At 43.7% G+C, this 23,239-nt stretch overlaps 1 protein-coding gene across 3 annotated transcripts in view; it reads right to left on the reverse strand.

The window, feature by feature from the left end:
- The window catches only part of TEX15 (testis expressed 15, meiosis and synapsis associated), a 68,082-nt gene that overhangs the window by 39,730 nt on the left and 5,113 nt on the right, over positions 1-23,239 (reverse strand). For all 3 annotated transcript variants that reach the window (XM_043544546.1, XM_043544545.1, XM_043544544.1), the window contains exons 3-5: positions 18,523-18,757; positions 16,890-17,036; positions 1,458-1,620 (exon numbers count right to left, since the gene is read on the reverse strand). In XM_043544546.1, the coding sequence (XP_043400481.1) occupies positions 1,458-1,620; positions 16,890-17,036; positions 18,523-18,757 (545 nt within the window). The remainder of the gene's footprint in view (positions 1-1,457; positions 1,621-16,889; positions 17,037-18,522; positions 18,758-23,239) is intronic.

Here is a 23,239-nt window from a genome sequence, read left to right on the forward strand (position 1 = left end):
ACCACGGTTCAAGTTCCCCCTCCACCGGAGAAGGGATTTGAACAAGAATCTGCCACCTGACAGGGGAGTGCTCTAACCACTGGGTTATGGGGTATTTTGATGTGGCACTCCCTCAGTCTCTCCATATGTGCAGCTGGGGACTTAAACGGGGGAGGTCTCCTACATCTCAGGTGAATACCCTAGCCACTGGGCTATGAATTATGAGGAAAGTCATCCTCCTCTTCTCCTGATGTTTAGTGTAAGCTTCTCTGTAGGGGCTTCCCGCTCCAGTAGGCAAGGTCTGAGCACACTTCCTGGATCGGGCTCCACAGGTGAGTTAGGTTCACACATCACTCTGGCCCTTCAGCATCCAGAGGCCTGGCCTGGGGCGGCAGTGCGCACACAAAGGCTGAAAACACAGGCGTTTAGGGGATTTTCACTATGAAAATTAAGATGCCAAGCGAGTTTAGGTGCCTGCCAGGGTTCAGGTAGTTGAGTGGGAGCTTTGTGAGTGGCAGTTATGCATCTAATCTAGCCCCTGGTAGCATCAACCCATGGAAGGAAAGACATCTTAACTGGCTTCTTTTCTTTTCCCTTTTCATTATTTTCCACAGTAATTCCAGAGCCCAGGGTCTAAGATCCAAGTGAAAGATAATCATGACTAAGGCAGGAGCAGTAACACAAAAGTATCTCAGCAGAGAATCATAAAGGAAATCAGCCAAAATACCTGACAGGCACAGGAGAATCCCCCAGGGGAAACGTACTTTTGGAAACAATCTTTTTACATTAACCTCCAAATTTCAGAAACAGATTTCATCTCAGCTTCCTCCATTCTTTACAGCAAGTGCCATTTCACTTAACTTTAAGTTCTTTTACATATTTTGGATATTTAGCATTAAATATTTGATGACGCTTCCATTTATTTGAACAGCAACTTGAATTTTTAACTCTTAGAAGTCTATCTCTAACTTCTATCCAAGCTGTTAAAGAATAAGCATCATCTTCTCTTATAAAGACAATAAATCAATATTTGATATTTGCTATGACAAAAGCAATAAAAAATAAGTTAACTTATTTGTAGCTAAAGCTCTCGGAATAGATTTCCTCCGGCAATCAACACTTAAGTATGACGGCAAAATCCTGGCCTGTCTTGTGCAGGAACAGTGGAATACTAAGGCTGAGCACTCCTCTCAGAATTAGGCAACTGCCCTGGATAACACATGCAGCAACACTCCCGGAACCTGAAGGGAAGCACTCCCTTCTCCTCTGCATACTTGCTGCCATCGGTAGCTGGAACTGGGAGAAATATATCGTTCCATTTTGAAGTGGTAGCATGGAGTACTGCAAAGCATAATTTTGACATTAGGGGGTGAGATATCCATTGTAGAGGGAGAACAATGATAACACAAAGCTGTTTAGAGAATTAGCTCCCCAATGCACGTATCCACAGTTACTACATGTAGCTAAATGAATCTTACCAGAATACTTAGGAAATCCTTTAGACAGAGACCTCACAGATGAGATAAGAGGGTCAGTTTCCACCTTCTGACCAATAAATCTTACTGTTACTATTGCATATGGAAGGCATTGCCTAGGCTTATCCACTGGTTTTGAGTGTATATTGTATTCATAGAAGTAAACCTGAAATTTAAAGAAGAAGGAGGTCACAAAAGGTAAGTGGTTTGTTTTATCAACAGCTAAAATTGCATGAACTGTGGCATTTTATTATAGAACATGGGAATGGCCCTACTGGGTCACATCAGTGGTCTATCTAGACCAGTATCCTGTCTTCCAACAGTGGCCAATGCCAAATGCTTCAGAGGAAATGAACAGAACAGGCAATCATTGAGTCATTTATCCCCTGTTGTCCATTCCCAGCTTCTGGCAAACGGGACACTCAGAGCATGGGGCTGCATTCCTGACCATCATGGTTAACAGCCATTGCTGGACGTATCCTCCATGAATGTATCTAGTTCTTTTTTTAACCCTGTTATAGCCTTGGCCTTAACAACATCCCCTGGCAATGAGTTCCAAAGGTTAACTGTGTGTTGTGTGAAGAAGTACTTCCTTTTGCGTGTTTTAAACCTTCTGCCTATTAATTTCATTAGGTGACCCCTCATTTTTGCGTTCTATGAAGGAATAAATAAAATTTTCTTATTCACTTTCTACCCACTAGGCAAAATTTTATAGACCTATATCAGATCCCCTCTTAGTCATCTCTTTTCCAAGATGAAAAACCCCAGACTTGTTAATCTCTCCTCCTACGGAAACTGTTCCATACCCCTAATCATTTTTGTTGCCCTTCATTGTACCTTTTGGAATTCTAATATAATTTTTTTGAAATAGAGCGACCAGAACTGCAGGCAGTATTCAAAGTGTGGGCGTACCATGGATTTATATAGAGGCATTATATTTTCTGCATTATCTATTCCTTTCCGAATGGTTCCTAACATTGTTAGCGTTTTTGACTGCCACTGCACATTGAGTTTATGTTTTCAGAGAACTATCCACAATGACTCCAACATCTCTTTCTTGAGTGGTAACAGCTAATTTAGACCCCATCATTTTCTATATATAGTTGGGATTATGTTTTCCAATGTTCATTACTTTGTTTTTGTCAACATTGAATTTCATCTGCCATTTTCTTGCCCAGCCACCCAGTTTTGTAAGATCCCTTTGTAGCCCTTCACAGTCTGCTTTGGACTTAACTATGTTGAGTAATTTTGTATTACAGTACTATAATCCCTGCACAACCTCTTCTAAAAATGTTAATCTCAGAGTGGATTAAAAACAAGATTTTTAAAATATTAAATCACATTTAAACTAGATTTATTTTATTTCCGTTTTGCTAGTTCTCTCTTTCCACTTTCTAGTCTTAGATCACTAAAGTGGATCTTCTGCACTTGTTTCTTTAATTAGTTTCCCAAGTGGTAGAATCAGTTTCACAGTTGTTGTTTAGCCATTCTCACACTTAAAATGTTCATCTATATTGAAAATGAGAAACCCAGCTCCTCAATAACATCCTTATTGTGAGATCGCCACAAACTTACACACAAAACTGATGAGTCAATAGCCTGTGTTACATTTTCAACCAAAAGGAGTACTTGTGGCACCTTAGAGACTAACCAGTTTATTTGAGCATGAGCTTTCGTGAGCTACAGCTCACTTCATCGGATGCATAGCATATCGTGGAAACTGCAGAAGACATTATATACACACAGAGACCATGAAACAAAACTTCCTCCCACCCCACTCTCCTGCTGGCAACAGCTTATCTAAAGTGATCATCAAGTAGAGCCATTTCCAGCACAAATCCAGGTTTTCTCACCCTTCCCCCCCCCACACACACACATACAAACTCACTCTCCTGCTGGTAATAGCCCATCCCTCTTTGAAACCTCTCTTTATAATGCGCACGATAATCAAGGTGGGTCATTTCCAGCACTAATCCAGGTTTTCTCACCCCACCCCCCACCCCCCTCCAAAAACCACACACACAAACTCACTCTCCTGCTGGCAATAGCTCATCTTACAATGTGCACAGCAATAATCCAAGTTTAACCAGAACGTCTTGGGGGGGGGTTTGTAGGAAAAAAACAAGGGGAGATAGGCTACCTTGCATAATGACTTAGCCACTCCCAGTCTCTATTCAAGCCCAAATTAATAGTATCCAATTTGCAAATGAATTCCAATTCAGCAGTTTCTCGCTGGAGTCTGGATTTGAAGTTTTTTTGCTTTAAGATAGCAACCCTCATGTCTGTGATTGCGTGACCAGAGAGATTGAAGTGTTCTCCGACTGGTTTATGAATGTTATAATTCTTGACATCTGATTTGTGTCCATTTATTCTTTTACGTAGAGACTGTCCAGTTTGACCAATGTACATGGCAGAGGGGCATTGCTGGCACATGATGGCATATATCACATTGGTGGATGTGCAGGTGAACGAGCCTCTGATAGTGTGGCTGATGTTGTTAGGCCCTGTGATGGTGTCCCCTGAATAGATATGTGGGCACAGTTGGCAACGGGCTTTGTTGCAAGGATAGGTTCCTGGGTTAGTGGTTCTGTTGTGTGGTATGTGGTTGTTGGTGAGTATTCGCTTCAGGTTGGGGTGCTGTCTGTAGGCAAGGATTGGCCTTTCTCCTAAGATTTGTGAGAGTGTTGGGTCATCCTTCAGGATAGGTTGTAGATCCTTAATAATGCGTTGGAGGGGTTTTAGTTGGGGGCTGAAGGTGATGGCTAGTGGCGTTCTGTTATTTTCTTTGTTAGGCCTGTCCTGTAGTAGGTGACTTCTGGGAACTCTTCTGGCTCTATCAATCTGTTTCTTCACTTCCGCAGGTGGGTATTGTAGTTGTAAGAATGCTTGATAGAGATCTTGTAGGTGTTTGTCTCTGTCTGAGGGGTTGGAGCAAATGCGGTTGTATCGCAGAGCTTGGCTGTAGACGATGGATCGTGTGGTGTGGTCAGGGTGAAAGCTGGAGGCATGTAGGTAGGAATAGCGGTCAGTAGGTTTCTGGTATAGGGTGGTGTTGATGTGACCATCGTTTATTAGCACTGTAGTGTCCAGGAAGTGGATCTCTTGTGTGGACTGGACCAGGCTGAGGTTGATGGTGGGATGGAAATTGTTGAAATCATGGTGGAATTCCTCAAGGGCTTCTTTTCCATGGGTCCAGATGAGGAAGATGTCATCAATATAGCGCAAGTAAAGTAGGGGCGTTAGGGGACGAGAGCTGAGGAAGCGTTGTTCTAAATCAGCCATAAAAATGTTGGTATACTGTGGGGCCATGCGGGTACCCATAGCAGTGCCGCTGATCTGAAGGTATACATTGTCCCCAAATGTAAAATAGTTATGGGTAAGGACAAAGTCACAAAGTTCAGCCACCAGGTTAGCCGTGACATTATCGGGGATAGTGTTCTTGATGGCTTGTAGTCCATCTTTGTGTGGAATGTTGGTGTAGAGGGCTTCTACATCCATAGTGGCCAGGATGGTGTTATCAGGAAGATCACCAATGGATTGTAGTTTCCTCAGGAAGTCAGTGGTGTCTCGAAGGTAGCTGGGAGTGCTGGTAGCGTAGGGCCTGAGGAGTGAGTCTACATAGCCGGACAATCCTGCTGTCAGGGTGCCAATGCCTGAGATGATGGGGCGCCCAGGATTTCCAGGTTTATGGATCTTGGGTAGTAGATAGAATATCCCAGGTCGGGGTTCCAGGGGTGTGTCTGTGCGGATTTGATCTTGTGCTTTTTCAGGAAGTTTCTTGAGCAAATGCTGTAGATGCTTTTGGTAACTCTCAGTGGGATCAGAGGGTAATGGCTTGTAGAAAGTGGTGTTGGAGAGCTGCCGAGCAGCCTCTTGTTCATATTCCGACCTATTCATGATGACAACAGCACCTCCTTTGTCAGCCTTTTTGATTATGATGTCAGAGTTGTTTCTGAGGCTGTGGATGACATTGTGTTCTGCACGGCTGAGGTTATGGGGCAAGTGATGCTGCTTTTCCACAACCAACAACACTTTCCAATGTACTGAACTTCTACACATCAAAAAAGCCTTTGACTGGGCTATACTCTTCTATCAGGTTTGAAACCATGGCTTGTGTTCCTATAGTACACCAGTGCTTTTGAAAATCCCACCCGTAGGTGCTTAACTTTAAGCTCCAATTTTTAAACACATTGGCCTTTGTGTATAAAAAAGTTCCTGTTAACTTTGTTAATATCTTGAAGGTCTAAACAAAGAAGTTATTTACATGTTGTTAACACTGAAGCAATTCTGTTTGAAGTGACAAGGATTTTGTGTCATTAAGATGAAAGATGTTAGACCAAGACCAAGCATGTGGACCAAGTGGATCCAGTGGATATAATGTACTTAGATTTCCAGAAAGCCTTTGACAAGGTCCCTCACCAAAGGCTCTCACACAAGGAATGGAATAAGAGGGAAGGAGCTCTCATGGATTGGTAAATGGTTAAGAGATTGGAAACAAAGGGTAGGTATCAGTGGTCAGTTTTCAGAATGGAGAGAGGTAAATAGTGGTGTCCTCCAGGGGTCTGTTCTGGGACCAGTCCTATTCAACATATTCATAAATGATCTGGGAAAAGGGGTAAACAGTGAGGTGCAAAATTTGCAGATGATACAAAATTACTAAAGATAGTTAAGACCCAGGCAGACTGCAAAGAGCTAGAAAAGGATCTCTCAAAACTGGGTGACTGGGCAACAAAATGGCAGATGAAATTTAATGTTGTTAAATGCAAAGTATTGCACATTGGAAAGCATAATCCCAACTATGCATATAAAATGATGGCATCGAAATTAGCTGTTACCACTCAAGAAAGAGATCTTGGAGTCATTGTGGATAGTTCTCTAAAAACATCCACTCAATGTGCAGTGGTTGTCAAAAAAGCAAACAGAATGCTGGGAATAATTAAGAAAGGGATAGATAATAGGACAGAAAATATCATGTTGTTTCTATATAAATACATGGTACGCCCACATCTTGAATACTGTGTGCAGATGTGTTGCCCCATCTCAAAAAAGATATTGGAATAGGAAAAGGTTCAAAAAGGGCAACAAAAATGATTAGGGGTATGGAACGGCTTCCGTATGAGGAGAGATTAATAAGACTGGGACTTTTCAGCTTGGAAAAGAGATGGCTAAGGGGAGATATGATTCAGGTCTATAAAATCATGACTGGTGTAGAGAAAATAGATAAAGAAGTGTTGTTTACTGCTTCTCATAACACAAGAATTAGGGGTTACCAAATAAAATTAATAGGCAGCAGGTTTAAGACAAATAAAAGGAAGTATTTCTTCATACAATGCACAGTCAACCTGTGGAACTCCTTGCCCGAGGATGTTGTGAAGGCCAAGACCATAACAGGGTTCAAAAAAGAACTAGATAAATTCATGGGGGATAGGTTCATCAATGGCTATCAGCCAGGATGGGCAGGGATGGTGTCCCTAGCCTCTGTTTGCCAGGAGCTGGGAATGAGCAACAGGGGATGGATCACTTGATGATTCCCTGTTCTGTTCATTCCCTCTGGGGCATCAGGCACTGGCAACTGTCGGAAGACAGAATACTGCGCTAGACGGACCTTTGGTCTGACCCAGTAGGTCCATTCTTTTTAAGTTCTTATGTTAATAAAAATACAACAATAGACCCCGATGTTAAGCACACAAGTCATCCCATTTAAATTAATGGACTATTGATGTGTGTAAAGTTACATACCTGCTTAAGTGTTTGCAGGATAGGGCCTCAATTTGCCACATTTTGTATTTTGCCTACAGCACTTTTGTGAAATTCACATAAGATGTCCTACCAAATATGATATTTCAAAAACAGTAATTCATTGCATTTTAATCTGAAGCTACAATAACACAAATTTTCTAAATTGATTTTACAATGCTTCAGCATGATTTAAATCAGTGATTTAATCACCTTGATTTAAACTGTTCCACCCTGATCTCAAATCCATTATGATGAAAATGCCTGATAATTTAAGGGCGAGGGGACAGGTGGAAGGGAAACAATCTTTTTAAAAGATGAGCACTATTCTTCAAATTTAAAATATAAATATCTTCATTATAAAGTTGTCCAACCAAATATAAATCTGAATTTGATCACATTATGTATAAAAACTGATTTATTGAGCAGTAAACAAAACTGTCTGCAAATACTGAAATCCGTACATGCATCATACATATATTCACAATGCATTATGTAACTAAACAAATTAAGAGGTTGGAGTTTAGGTTGTATGCTGCAGCAATTGTCAGTTCTTGTGGAAAGTGTGTTAGAGATACTATTAGCATATTGGTGTGGTTGAGTTATTGTGATGGTGCGCTGAGTGGACACAACAGAATACTTTCAATGATCACTGTGTTGTGGAAGGAAATTTTTGTAAATAATATTATTAATAAAGTTCAGAAGTACGCTATGCTGTGCATTTTGCTAGAATCTGGAGAGGAGAAAGTTTTCAAGTCTGAAAATTCAGTAATTTATATGCTACAGGGATCTGAAGGGAGGTTAAATTTAGAGTAATTGAGTTTAAGGCGAGAAAGGACCACCTGATCCTCTAGTCAGACCTCCTGTATATCACAGGCCACCAACACCACCCAGCACCCATACACTAAACCCAGCTACCAAAATCAGACCGAAGTATTACAGCCCACAAAAGACTAGACTATTATGTGCCATAGGCAGAGATTTTAAGGGGCTGAGGTGTACCAGAGATTGAGGCCCCTGCAGTGGGAGGAAAAAGAGTAAGTGAGAAACACCCAGATAATCCTGGCAAGTGACCTGCACCCACACACTGCAGAGGACCACAAAAACCCCCAAGGTCACTGCCAATCTGACCTTGGGGAATATTCCATCTCGACCGCATACAGGGTGATCAGTTAGACCCTAAGCATGTGACCAAGAACCAGCCAGCCATGCACCTGAGCAAGAGAATGCTTGGTGCCCCCTCAGAGCCCTGGCCCTCCCTGTCTAATGTCCCATCTCCAGCTGTGGCCATCCCTGATGCTTCAAAAGGAGGAAATGAATAAAAAACAACCCAGAATGCATTTAGGGGAGGGGAATCCCTTCCTGACTCCTGCAGGTGGCCAGCTGAAACCCTGAGGCATCAGCTTTTAGAAACATAAGACAAACTGAAAACAAGCCCCAGGGCTGCTGAGCCCTTCCCTCCACCCAGGCAACCCTGTCATATAATCACCCCCATAAATTTGTCCAGCCGTCTATTAAAACTAATTAAGTTGTTTGCCCCCTACAACTCCTGTTGGGAGGCTGTTCCAGAACCTCACCCCTCTGAAGGTTACAAACCGTCTTCTAACTGCCAGCCTGAGTTTGTTCATGGCCAGTTGATATCCATTTGTTCTTGTACCAACACTGTCCTTCAGCTTAAATAGCTCTTCACCCTCCCTCCACCACTACATATTTACAGGCCCGCTCTCAGCCTGGCTAAAGAAGCCAAGCTCTTCCAATCGCCTCTTGTAAGACAGGTCCTCATGAAAACATTTTCTTAAAAAGTCCATAACAATAGGTGTCGCTACCTGAGCCACCCACAATACCTGATATACACATACCACCAACATAAGAAGTTTTAAAAAGTTACAGAACCTATCATCAGCATTTCTAAGGCTGCATAGTTGAAGGTAGCCAAAAGGTTGAAAAAGAGCTTGAGCTTTCACTGGGAAGACGTGGTTAGAGACTTTGTTGAGAGCTGTTTAAATGGAGTGCAGGGGGCAAAAGCTGCTTGGGAGAGACAACATGGGCCACAGGATAGGGCGCTGGACTGGGAGTCAGGAGACCTGTGTTCTATTTGCTCTGCCACTGAGTTGCTGGGTGAGCCTGGGCAAGTCACTTCCCCTCTCTGTACCTCCATGTCCTCTCCCATCCCTCGTTTTGTCTATGTTGCTTGTATGTGCCTCTCGGCAGGGACTGTGCCTTCCACTAGGCACTACTGTATAATAAATATTGAACAACACTGTATCTATAGAACAACTAGCAGAGGCAAACCTCAACAAGATCTGGGACAACAGGTAATTTTTGAAAAGAAATATTTAGGAGTAAGGGTCCGTTTTGCCTTTATTCTTCCTAACTGAAAGTCTGTGTCTCAAAACATGCTTGCAACTGAAATCTTCACAGGCGCTCATCGGGAGCACTCTTTCCAAAGCAGCTACCATCTCCCACTATATGCAATGGGGCTGAAGTCACAGGCTGTCATTTCCCTACTTGTGCAAGAGAAAGATTAGACGGCCCACTGCCTCTAGAGTGAAGCTATGCTGTGCTCAGAGAAGACAGAAGCCCCTATGTTGTCAGGAGGCATAGATAAACATGGATGGCAATGGAATATAAGCACAGGTGAAGAGGGGGAGGTGTGTCTTTTTATTATTATTCAATTTCATTTTTTTAAGACCACCATATCATTAATTGTCCATAATTGGAAAGTAATGAGGTCTGTATTGTGACTAAACTTGAACATTTTTACAAGAGATGAAGGGAAAAAATGTTTTCTGTAGATGGTTGCTACCAGAGATCACCACTCTTGGTTTTTTGCTCAGCAATTGTGACTGGTTCGCCCCATCCCTTGATTTAAAGTTTGAGCTAACTCCTGCACACCCAATGCTGAAGTATGGGTAGCAACTGACCTGGCCACCTGTTCTTTCTCACCATGGATTTTGGGGGCCAGTTTGTGATCTCATTTACACAGATTAGTAATCAGTGGAGTTACTCTGAATTTACATTGTGTAAATGAGATCAGATAGCCCCACGATTCTATCCACAAATTGGAACTGAAAAACTAAATCTGTTTTAGTTCACACCTTTCATTATTTTGGTGCAAATCTTTGTGTGGGTGCTCTTATTCTAGATTAAGAGGGTCCACATAGAGATTTGCACTGAAATAACAAAAACTGTAAATTAAAATCAATTCAGCTATTTTGGTTCTAGTTAACATACAGAGCACTAGGCTTTGGAGGCTAGAATGCTCCTGAGGATTGCTATAAAAACAGCTACACTAAGTAGCCAAAATCTTCTTACGGAAGAGTGTAACAGAGGCAACATCAACTAGATAAGCAAACGACCTGTCATCATCACCACCATTACGTGTATTACCGTAGCACCTAGGAGCCCCAGTCACAGACCAGGACCCCACTCTGCCAGGTGTTGTACAACACAGAACAAAAAGGACAGTCCCTGCCCCAAGGACCTGACAATCTAAATATAAGACAAGACACACCAGATGGATGCAGACTGATGGTGGAATACAAGGACGCAATGAAACGATCTTGGTCAGCGTGATGGGCAGTCTCTGCAGTGTCTTTCCCACCCCCTGAAGACAGTAATAACAGAGCCTCACAGTCGGGTTGATTGTCCCAACATGAGACAGTGAAGAAACTCCTATTACTCCAGTTCTAAGCCATTAACATGTCACCCCCATTAGGGCTGGGGCAGCATACAACTGCCCGCTTGTGAGACTGTGATCATCCTTTGTCTCAACATTCAGTTGCTTTATTCCCAGCAAAAGAAAAGAACAGAAAACTCAGAAAAACAAATCCCCCCTAACTGCAGGGAAGGTGGACAGGCAATCAGGAATCTACCATCATCCATTGCTCCTATAAACAAGGAATTATATGTCCTTTGTACTCTCCAGAGTTGTATGAGACACCAGTTTGGTTGCAGTAAAACTCCAGGGAAGTCTCTCTAAAACTTCCCAAGGAAAAGAAGAAAAGTTCTTGTACATATCTGCAATAAATAGCAACAACAATCCAGCCTAACAGGCACAGAATGCAATGATGATAAGAACATCTTTTTAGTTTTTGTTGGTTTTTACACAGACAGGGGTAAACTATTATTCAGACAAGACACAAAACTAGCAACCCAGGGTAAAAATCTAGTGCATAGGACAGCTGTGTCACTCACAGCCCAGAAACAGGTGCAGAAACATGGAGACGCCAAACTCATATTTATGCCAAGGCTACTGAGTTAAGCAATGCTGCTTTGCAAAGAGTATGAAGAGAACTGCCTTGTCCCTACACACCAGGCCTGGGACCAATGCGGCCTGAACACTCCCTAATGGATTCAGGACACCTAAAATATAACAGTGAGAGAGATCCAGTCACAGTCACCTGTATCACACAGACTGGAGATTTACCACCTGGAACCAGTCAGGCAAGGGCAGCTGCAGCTCCGTGGGAATTGACCACCACCGGACCAAGGGGTTTTGTTGGGGGAGAACAGCCTTAGGTTTCAGATGGGGCTCTACAGAAGGTCCTTGAACCCTCCTGGATAAACTGGAACCCTCCCCCATTCTCAAACTGGCCCCACCCACTTTGTGTCATCCAGCTTCAGGCCGCTAGTAGAGGAGGGGGCAAGAGGAACCACTGTAACCCCCACTGGAAGAATTTTCCACCCTTCAGGTGCTGGTAGATCAGGCTTCAATAGCAGAATTAATAGGGTCTATCTTTCTTTTGTAGGGGGTTGTTTAATTTGACCTGTTATATTGGTTTCAAATGAAAATTGTTGAGTGGATATTTTAAGGCTTTTCATCCACTCCCAATGAAAACCAAGGGACCCTTAACATCTAACTTGTGGAGAAATTTGGCAGGGAATGCCCTGGAGCTAGAGACGTATCTTTCGCTTTTCCCATGTTCAGGTTTAGTTAAATTATAAACAGTTAAAAAAAATCACCATTTCCCGTCTATTGTGTGTGTTCCTCAGAAAATTGTTGGCAGCCTGCCAAAATAATAACAGCACCCAACCATTCTACAGCTGGGCCTATGCTAATGCCAGAGCAGCAGCATCACCTCCCATCACCACCCACTGCACTAGGAGCCATGGGAGATGCTGGAGCAAGGAGCAGAGAAGGGAAAAAGAGCCAGGCTAGGCTCTTTGCGACATCTTCCCTGCCCCAGACCCAGCACGTGGCCCCAGTAGCCATCACACCCTCCAGGGTAGCAGCATTCTCCTGCTGCCAGCTATTGTAGTCAAGTCATGTCAATCAAGGTGCAGAAGTCTATGCTGAAGATTCAAACTCTGCTCAGGAAGTTCTTTTTACAGTTGCATGTAATATAATTTGTTTTTACCTTTTTCCTTCTTTAAAAAAAAAAGAATTGGAAAACAGGTTGCAAAGCCGGGCAGCTGAAAGTTAGCTGTGCAACCATAATTCTGCCCCTTTGAGCATAAGTATTATCATCTTTAATTACACGTTCACATATTATTCCTCGTTCAGTGCACAGGATGGATCCACAAGGGGACAGAGTTTAGGTTGCAGTGTGTCACAGAGTTAGAGGGGGAGGGGCAATCCAGACTAGTGAGGGGTTGTGTCACCACCTATCCTGTAAGCCTGAGAGCCTCACAATGCTTTGCTGCTGTAGCGCCCAAGCTGGAAGGCTCACAACCAGCCTGCCAGCACGTAGATCACACCCTGAGTGTCTGTGTGCTTAGACAGATCTGGTTCAGCAGCCTGTCTACAGCCCAAGTCTGGCTTCCACCAGCCTTGGTTACTACTTGCAGGGTGACCTGAACACATTCCCAGTTCCAAGTTTTCCCAAAACCATGTGCTTTGTAATGTCCAGCTCTCCCTTGGAGAGTTCAGAGATACGATAAGGTTTGTTTGTTCCTCTAAAGACAAAACCCACCATCTTGCCATATTAACTGGAGTTAACATTCACTTCAATTCAAACACAGCATTGGTGGTTTAGATCAGTGGTTTTCAACCTGTGGTCCACAGACCCCTGGTGGTCTGCAGACTAAGATTTCCAAAGGGGTCCACGCTGCCATTTGAAATTTTGTAGGGGTCCACAAATGAAAAAAGGTTGAAAATCACTGGTTTAGATTAATAGTAAAATATATTTACAAAAGAAGATAGGATTTTAAGTGAGTTCAAGTAAAAGAGAAAAAGATAGAAATAGATACAAGCCAATTAAACTGAAAACACACAACTAAAAGTCTAATGCTTAATCTAACAAGGTACAGGCTTTGTTCAAGATGGTTTCTCACCTATATTCCGTTTCCAGAGACTGGCTCTCTCTTTGGCCCAATGAATATTCAAGTATTTTATACAAAGTCAAACAGCTTCAGTAGGAAAAACTGAGACAGACCCATTCCAGAATAGCCAATTGCCATCAAAAATGGTGCCAACCTCCCCTTGGCTTAAAGACCAATCTTTCTCAGCTTGCAAGAGCTCTGTTCCCTTGTGTCTGTCTAAGGATGGATGCCCAAGATGGCTCCTGTCTTTGCTTATATCTTCCAAAGTTCAGTGATTTTGTTTCAAGAGGCAGGATGACCTCATATTGTTCTTTTCTTCCTGTGGACTTCCCTTCCCCCGTATGTAAATGAGACTTCTATTGTTTTGATTCTACCATGCTTAATTTACCTAGGAGATAGGAAAATAGCTACCTTCCCTCCTGTCTAGGAGGGAACCTGTTCCTCCCTCTTTGGCCACAGACTTTAAAACATAATATCATTAAGTATACACATTTCCTCATATAGTGTTCCCCATGCATTTCACAATGATATTAATCACCAGGGTGTCATTTGCTTTCAGAAAAAGCCCTCACTCTATACACTTTTCTAATATAGTAATATTGTATACAATCACTTGATTCAATTTGCTTATCACTTGAGGTTCAGCCCGATTGTTAGGATACCACAGTAAACCTTTGCAATAGATTATTTGAAAAGTAAAAACCAGACCAAGCTTCTCTCTCCTGGTAGATGTAGATGCCATGCCACTTGTTAGCAAGAGGTTTTTCTCCACTCTCTTATTAGCTAGATGGGTCTGTTTACGTGATATGCATTTCCATTCTCATTGTCTTTCAAAGTACTCTGAGCTGTCTAATGCAGACCTGTTTACCAACACCACTGACACACCTGATTTAAACACACTTCGGTCATAATTGTAGCATATATCTATAATGCTTAATATCCACCGCGTACATACCTCACACAAGAATATTAATGCTCAGTGAATTATTGATTTTCAGACGATAGTTCACAAGGCATATTTTGTACAAAAAGATTATTACAATAGTGTGTAGGGTGGGGTACAGGGGTATTTAGTGTCACACCTCCCCTCTTACAAAGCAGTAGGAGAGTTAACCACTGGCTGACCTGGAGCAGCAAGTTAGAACCCACTGTTCTCCAACTCCTCAATATGTTTAATTATGTCTGAAGTGACCATCCTAAACCCAGATTAAGGGGCATCGTTCCATCACCTTTAACATCCATACTTCTGCCAGCGGTTGCTTCACATCATCTGGGTCACCCAAGCCCTAAAGAGTTCTGTCACCCTCAAGGTGTTTACTCAGCTCTCTTACCACTCAGTCTGCCCTGCTCTCAGTGGAGTTCTGGCCCACAGCTTTCCCAGCTGTGCCACAGTCTTCATTGCATCCAGCAGTTTCTGGATGACAGCACTATCCAGCTATGCCTTAGTTTCCCCCTGTTGCCTTGATGGTCCTCTTTACTGCTTACATGTACATACAGACCTTCATTATCTTTGTCTGACAATCAGGCTGATCAGAGAATCAAATACAGATTCCTTTGCATAGTACAGACCTGTTTACCAACTCCCCCAACATGCCTGGTTTAAACACTTCAGTCATAATTCTAGCATCTATCCTGAACTCTTAATACCTGCCGTGTACATACATCACACAAGAATATTAATGATCAGTGAATTGTTAGTTTTCAAATGATACAGCACAGTGCATACTTTGTACAAAGATTATTATAATAGTGTGTAGGGTGTGCAAAGAGAGGCGCTTCGTGTCACAGATGGACGAGCATAAAACTGGCATTTTCTAACTTTTGAGTACTTGACTTTGCAACCCAAATAATGTTTTAAACAGTTTTTTGTAAGTATTTAACTAAGAGTCATGCAATCACTATCTAAAGCAGTAGTTTTCAACCTGTGGTCCACAGACCCCCGAGGGTCCACAGACTATATTTAAAGGGTCTGTGAAAGATTGTTGTTACCATAGAAGAGTGGTTTTCAACCTGGAGTCCGCAGACTATACCTAAGATTTCCAAAAGGTTCCTCCCTTTGAAATTGTTTAGGAGTAGGCAAATAAAAAAAGGTTGAAAACCACTGAACTAAAGCCTGAAGCCTGCTTACTCTTTGAGCTGAAGTCACCGCCATCAGCAATCAAGCTTTCCATGTTGTATACTTGAGCTTACAGACATCAACAGGCAAAAAAACAAGGTTTCTTCAGCTTTGCAAAGTCCACATCAATATTCAAGCTGTAGAAATTTTTTTCCCTAACTTTCCAAAAGAACTGAAAAGCACCAGTGAAAAACACCAAACCAATCACAAAGGTTTTATGAAACAACTCACAGAATACATACTACATGATTCACCTTGTAAAGTATATTTACTCCTCAAACACAAAGAGGCTCACAATATCCAATGGAAAAGCACAGCATTTTGTAAGCAAAACACAAGAACAGTGTGATGGGGGGTGCGAGGGGGCACTCACCTCCTGAGCCGTTCAACTAACATAACTGTCAGGATGAGTAAATCAGAAAGCCCCCACCTAAGAAAAATGGAGCTTGTGAACCCACCCAGGAGTTTGGACTGAGTGTGTGGGGGGGGGGGGGGGGGGAGGAGAGAAAGAGAGTGTGTGTGTGTGATGAGAGAGATCACATAGAAAAGAGGGAGGCGGAGGCAAAAGCAAGGAAGTCAGGCAATAGCCTGTGAGTATCTGTCTGTTGGCTCAACAGGCTTGGGGCTGCAAGCTAAGAAACTGCTCCTTTTGTTCTTGGTTCCTCCTCCATTAGGAGAAGCAGAACTTTGAACATTCCTTATAAATAAACAAGATTGCTGCAAAGAAAATACCAGACTCCATCATCAATTTCTATTTCATCTGGAAAATCCCCAGGCCCTCAACTTCGACTAGCACTATCTTACCCATACAGACAGACAGATGTAGAGCCAGATCTTCAGCCCCTTGCCTGCCAGCTTTGCAACAAGGGACCAAATTCCTGACATTTCAGATTGTGACAAAAGGAGGCTGGCACATTGAAGGGGTTCTTCCTAGAGACTGTCCCAAGCTGGGGGCATAACACCGATCCTATGGAGCCATGACACAGATCACCACACTTTTTTATACAGTGATTTATTATTTATGTAATCTAATGCTTCAGACCATTCCTAAGAATTTGGAGGCCACGTTTACTGGTATGGTCCAGCTACGTTACACTACTCCAGTGACATAAAGCAGGCTGTAAACCCATCTTAACCATCCAGTCAAGTTGACTTTATGGTTACTTTGAGTGGCACAAAGCAGACAGAGTATCAGTGAATCTGGCCCTAGCATTTTATTCTCATATTGTGCTTCCAGGGTGGGAACAAGGAAAGATGATATATACAATTCTATTTAGCTCATGTATAAACAAACCAAGTGAAATAAAAGGTCAACATACCGATGAGCCAATGGCCTGCAGATCAACTGGATCTTTAAGTGTAGGAGCAATTCTAGACATATGGCAATCAAAGTTTGGTGTAGGATCCAGAGCAACTTTCTTTTTACCCATTGGAGGCTGAATTTTTTTTACCTTTCCAAAGAGAACCTGCTCAAATAAAGCAAAAGATTTCAACAAGGATGTGCCAAAATCAATCTATTATCGTTTAAGCAAACATACGCTACCCACTTCCAGAGGAAAGCATGAAAATTAGGAACGCAACAAAAGGGAATGGCTTCCAAGAAATAACAACTATCTAAGGAAATATAAGTATTAAAAAAAATAAAACAGTTTTTAAGGCTTCTATTGTCAGCATATTGTCAGATACTTAGAAATGGTACTACCTGCATACCTATTCTTATTTTAAATTATTTCCATAACTTCTTCTGTTTACACACTTTGTGGAATGTAGAAAATACAAGGGATACATCACTAACAGTGTATCAGTTTCCAAATAACACAGCTTAAATAAGAGGCAAATGACTCATGAGCACCACAAAGCAACTAGCTTGAAATAGTATTCACCGGGGTAAAATCTTCAAAAGTGCTTATGTGACCTAGGAACCCAAGTCTCGTTTTCAGAAGCATCTTAGGCACTTAGGAGCCTAACTCCCACTAAAAGTCAATGAGGCTCCTCAGTAACTTTTGAAAATAGGATTTAGGCTCTGTGACTGAATGCTGACAGCCAGCAGCTGACCCAGCACTCTGGTCACTAGACACCAACTAGTTTCCCCCCAGCGAAGCCCTAACTGAGGAGCAGAAGACTATAATCAGACTGTGGGCTGACGAGCTAAGGAGAAAATTATCTAATCAGATGAGAAGGTAGTTAAAAAGCATAAGAAGGAAGCACAAGGGGAGGAGAGAAGACTAGCAAATCCCCGGGGAAGCCAGGTCTCTGGCTGTGAGACTGCTTCCTCTTCAAGCAGAAAGAGCCGAAGGCAGAAGGACGCCACAGGTAGACACGCTGCATGGGACTGTGATGCCGACTGAGGGTGGAAGGACACTGCAGGCAGACATGCTGCACGGCAACGGTGACGGTGGCAAACGGACGCTGCAGGCGGAAGTGCGGCACAGCGACTGGGTTGGTGTCAGGAGGACACGGCAGGTAACAGTGTAGCATGGAGACTACGACGGTGGCAGAAGAATGCTGCAGGCAGACATGCTGCACGGGGATCATGATGGCAGCTGAGGGCAGAAGGATGCTGCAGGTGGCAGGGCTACACGGGGTCTGTAGGGGAAGGATGCTGCAGGCAGAAGGACACCATAGATAGAAGGGTTGCCTTGGGACTCTGATGGTGGCAAAAGGATGCGGAACATGGCAGTGCTTCACGGGGATCATGGCAGTAGCGGGACACAGTAGTTAGAAGTGCTTCACGGGGATCGTGACAATAGTGGGACATGGTAGTTAGAAGTGCTTCACGGGTACTGTGACAGTGGTAACAAATAAACACTCACTCAGGTGTTGACAATCAAGAGGCGTCCAAGGCTGTGTGTGAGGACCCCAAGGTGGGAGAGGAGCCTGCCCTGTTACAGACGCCTAGAGCACTTGTGCACTTTTGAAAATGTTTCCCCTAACTCTTTACATGGCACCTACCTTGAAAACCAGGATGTTTTCTGCACTGATAAATCTATTTGCATAATTCAAAGCAACATCAACATGTCTGAATAAATAAACTCCAAGGAGGGGATTTCCTAATTCCTTCATCGCAGACTCGCTGGTATGTATTCCACTCTGGTAAATTTTTGAGGCCTCATCCCAAGGCAGCACTAAAAAGCAAAAATGTTCCTCAAGTTCTCTGCCTTGCCTCCCTTCTTCACGCATCTTGGCCCTAGCAATGAAATAAAAAGAGGTTACACACTCTGACAGCTAGCACAGCCAGCAGGCTGCAAAGACGTGCATAGACAATACAAGTAAATATTATAACTATCCCAGGGTCCTACTGGCACTGCTTTGCCCCTCCTTGTGGGAGGCTTGGCTCTGAACAGTTCAGCTCACAGCCAAGAGCAGGGGACATAGAGTTCTCCCCCAAGGAGTTCAGTCACAAATTTAATTAACCCATTTTTTTTAAATGAGCGTCATCAGCATGGACGCATGTCCTCTGGAATAGTGGCCGAAGCATGAATGCGCATACGAATGTTTAGCATATCTGGCACGTAAATACCTTGCAATGCCGGCTACAAACGTGCCATGCAAACGCCTGTTCTCTCTTTCAGGTGACATTGTAAATAAGAAGCAGGCAGCAGTATCTCCCATCAATGTAAACAAACTTGTTTGTCTTAGCAATTGGCTGAACAGGAAATAGGTCTGAGTGGACTTGTAGGCTCTAAAGTTTTACATTGTTTTGGTTTTGAGTGTAGTTATGTAACAAAAAGAAATCTACATTTGTAAGTTACACTTTCACGATAAAGAGATTGCACTACAGTATTTGTATGAGGTGAATTGAAAAATACTATTTCTTTTGTTTATCATTTTTACAGTGCAAATATTTGTAATCAAAAATAATAATATAAAGTGAGCACTGTACCCTTTGTATTCTGTGATGTAGTAGAAATCAACATATTTGAAAATGTGGAAAAACATCCAAAATATGTAATAAATTTCAGCTGGTATTCTGTTGTTTACCAGTGTGATTAATCAACAGCCCTTGTTTGTAGGACATTTAGCCAATGCTAAGAACTAGCAGGTGGGACATGCAGCAGGTTCCATTCACTGCCAGAGGCAGAAAAAGGGAACCGAGAGAGGGTAACAGGTGTTCTGCCCTTCAATGGTCCCTCTAATTTTTGACAGGCCATGTGCGCAAAAAACTTCTTCTGTGCAAATTGTTGTGCTTCTGTGCAAATTTTTGTGTGTGCGGTGTTTCACAGTGTGCGCGCGCACACGCGCACAGCTTAAAGGGAACAGTGCTGCCCTTTATGTCCTTGTGCAGGAGCATGAAGTTGCATAAGGCACGCGTGCAGCCTCGACGGACACATCTAGTCTGAAAAACTCCAGCCTTGCGCATGAGGTGAACGTGCAGCTCATGGCATCCACAATGGCACATGTTTGAAGAACCACCGACCAGAATTGCTAAAGGGCCTGGTCTTTTCCAGATAAAAGCAGTGCACCTTTTTTACATCTAGGGTACAGAGGCAAGTTGCCCTGGGGAGGGAATGGGATCTGGAAAACAACATGGGCAGAGAAATGCATAGGTGGAAATCTGAAAGCACCTTAGCCATGAAGCCTGGATGTGGCCTCATGGTGACTTTGTCCTTGTGGAGCCACTGTAAGGTGCTGTACCCATCCAAGCTCTGAGCTCACTCTGCCTCCTAGCAGATGTAACGGTTGCCAGGAAGGATATTTTTGATCAATACCGGCTCAAAAAAGGCTTCCGCAATAGGCTTATAACGAGTGCCCATCACTTTTGTCAGTGCAAGATTAAAGTCCACTAAAACATGGGCTCCTTAATGGGGGTGGGGGTAAGGGACGAACACATTTACCAAACCCTTAAGGAACCTGAAGACTGTAGGGTGAGACAAAATGGGTTTGTCCTTAATTGAACCATGACACTGCCTCTGGATCTGCATCACTTACTGTGGGGAAGAATTGAATCGACGGACCCTCCCGGTTCGTTGTTGAAGGAGTCAAAGGTACCCAGAAGCAGATCGAAGAAGTCGGTACAGGCACAGAGTCAAGCAGCTGAAAGCGTGCAGTGAAGCAGGTCTCGCCCAGACATACAAGGCACTGGAATTGGGTGCTATATATAAGCAGTGGGCAGGAGGCACATCTCCAAAGCCTTTACGGGGCTTGGGACCAGACATGGTCCAGGTGGGGGGCCAAAGGCTCCTGGTACAAGAGCAAGCTAGGCACAATACATTCTATGCTATGCCACACAAACTAACTGCAGTAACTCCTTGTTTAACGGTGTAGTTCTGTTCCTGAAAAATGCGACTTTAAGCGAAACGATGTTAAGCGAATCCAATTTCCCCATAAGAATTAATGTAAATGGGGGGCTTAGGGAAACTTTTTTTGCCAGACAAAAGACTATATTTTATACACATACACACAGACACACATACACAGTATAAGTTTTAAACAAACAATTTAATACTGTACACAGCAATGATGATTGTGAAGCTTGGTTGAGGTGGTGAAGTCAGAGGGTGGGATATTTCCCAGGGGATGCCTTACTGCTAAATGATGAACTAGCACGCGGCTGAGCCCTCAGGGGTTAACACATTGTTAATGTAGCCTCACACTCTCCAAGGCAGCAGGAACGGAGGGAGGGGAGACAGCATGGCAGAGAGAGACGGACACACACACCCCGTGTGTGAGAGAGAGAGACGCGCACTGTCCCTTTAAGTACGCTGACCCCACTCTAAGTACACTGCCTTTTTACGTAGATCAGCAAGTTGAGACAGCAGCTGCTGCCAGCAAGCTCGCTCCGTCCTGAGCCCTGTCGTGCCCTCACCCCAGCTCTATGGAAATGGGGTAAAGTAGCAGGGGGCAGGAGCGGGGAGGAGGGTGACACCCTGACATTAGCACCCGTCTTTTCCCGCCCCTTGCACAGCAAGCAGGAGGCTCCCGGGAGCAGCTCCCAGGCAGAGGGCAGGAGCAGCACAGGGCAGCGGGGGGAGGGACAGCTGAACTGCCTGCAATTGATAGCCTGTTGGGCGGCTGCCCCACAGGGAACTTAGGGGAGTGGGGAGCTGACAGGCGGGCTGCCAGTCCACCCTGGTTCCAAGCCCCCACCAGCTGGCTCCATCGGGCTGCTCTTCCTGCAAGCAGTGGACAAAGCAGGCGGCTGCCAAACGACGTTAGAAGGGAGCATGGCGCAACTTTAAACGAGCCTGTTCTCTAATTGATCAGCAACGTAACAACAAAACAACAGTAACCGGGACGACTTTAAGTGAGGAGTTCCTGTACAGGAAAGCTCTGATGACGATAAGCTAGACGAAGGCAAGAGGTAGCTGAGGCAGGAAGGCAAGTTCTGCCCCCTGCAGCACTGGCCCAGGTGGTGCTCAGGCAGATGTAGGGTGCAAGCCCTTAGAGTAGGACAATGACGTCCCTCTCATGTGAGAGCCTCACACACACCCCAACACATGCAGGTTTTCAAAGGTCCAGGGAGCCAGGCAGAGAGGCCTGCGAAGAACCACCAACTAGTACCCCAAACAAGCACAACTGTGAGCATGGGGGAAGGAGCCTGATAAAGGGGCACATGCAGAAGGGCAGAAGAGTGGCAGAGTCCCAGGTGCAGTCCATGGTGTGTGGCACAGGGCATTTGCAGTAATGGTCAGGCACGTGCTTGGGGGTGGAGGAGGAGAAGGCACACGCTGTTAGGTGGTCTAACTTTTCATTTCCTTGCTTTTATGGGTTTGCATCGGTTACGTTGTGTGTGTAATAAACAGCTTCACAAAGCTTTTTGTTTGTTAATATAATAAACTTTTCATCATCAGAATGGTGCCTTTCTAATGCTTCTCACTTGTAAACACCCACCCACGATAGCGGATCTAGAAGTGTTTAGCACGTACGTGTGTGAGATAGCAGTGCTGAAATGTATGAGCATCATAAACCAAAGAAATGTCTCGCCCCCTTCCAACTTGTGTTAATAAATAATAAAATCCAAGGTAATCACAGATGTATTTTGTTGACAATTAGGCTGTGCTGCAAAGCAGTTTTTCCATCCCCAGTGATTCCCTATGAGACCTGACCTCCCTCAGGGCTGGTCTCATCCTCACCTCCAGCCAGTGAACAGAAGCGTCACATGCAGATAGGCCAATTTACCTGATCAAGTAACAGGAAAAAACTGGAAACTTCTGCTCAGTTATGCGTATGTGCTTTGCCCTATCATAGATTATATTTTGTAGATTTAATTCTATTTAAATGCTTTTAAATGTTTGGCATGAAACTACAAAAACCAAAGACATTATTAATTAATCATCACATAGCATAACTTGCCTATGCTTTTCAAAGATTAAGGAGATGGGCTGCAGCTGAGGAAAAACTCTCACAGCCAGTTACGGCTCCCTGAATCTTGACCTGGCTCAGGTTAATGAAGCCTGGGGTCTGCTCTTATTTGCGACAGTTGATGGATGGTGCCCAAGGGACTGTCTGCAGACTGTCGCACCATCTCTCCATTCCTTTATCCCAACATGCTCCCTGTGCCTGGAGCTGCCAGGAAGATGACAGTTCTAGGGCTGCCAGCAACACCCGTAGGAATCACCAGGATCAGGAGACAAGGCCAGACTCTGCATAGGGAATGTAGCAGGACAGAGAACCTGGCTCACGGTTTCCTGAAGACCTTGTAAATAAAGAACATGTAGGTAGATAAAGA

The sequence above is a fragment of the Chelonia mydas genome, chromosome 4 (genome assembly GCF_015237465.2).
Source record: "Chelonia mydas isolate rCheMyd1 chromosome 4, rCheMyd1.pri.v2, whole genome shotgun sequence".
NCBI classification, from domain to species: Eukaryota; Metazoa; Chordata; order Testudines; family Cheloniidae; genus Chelonia; species Chelonia mydas.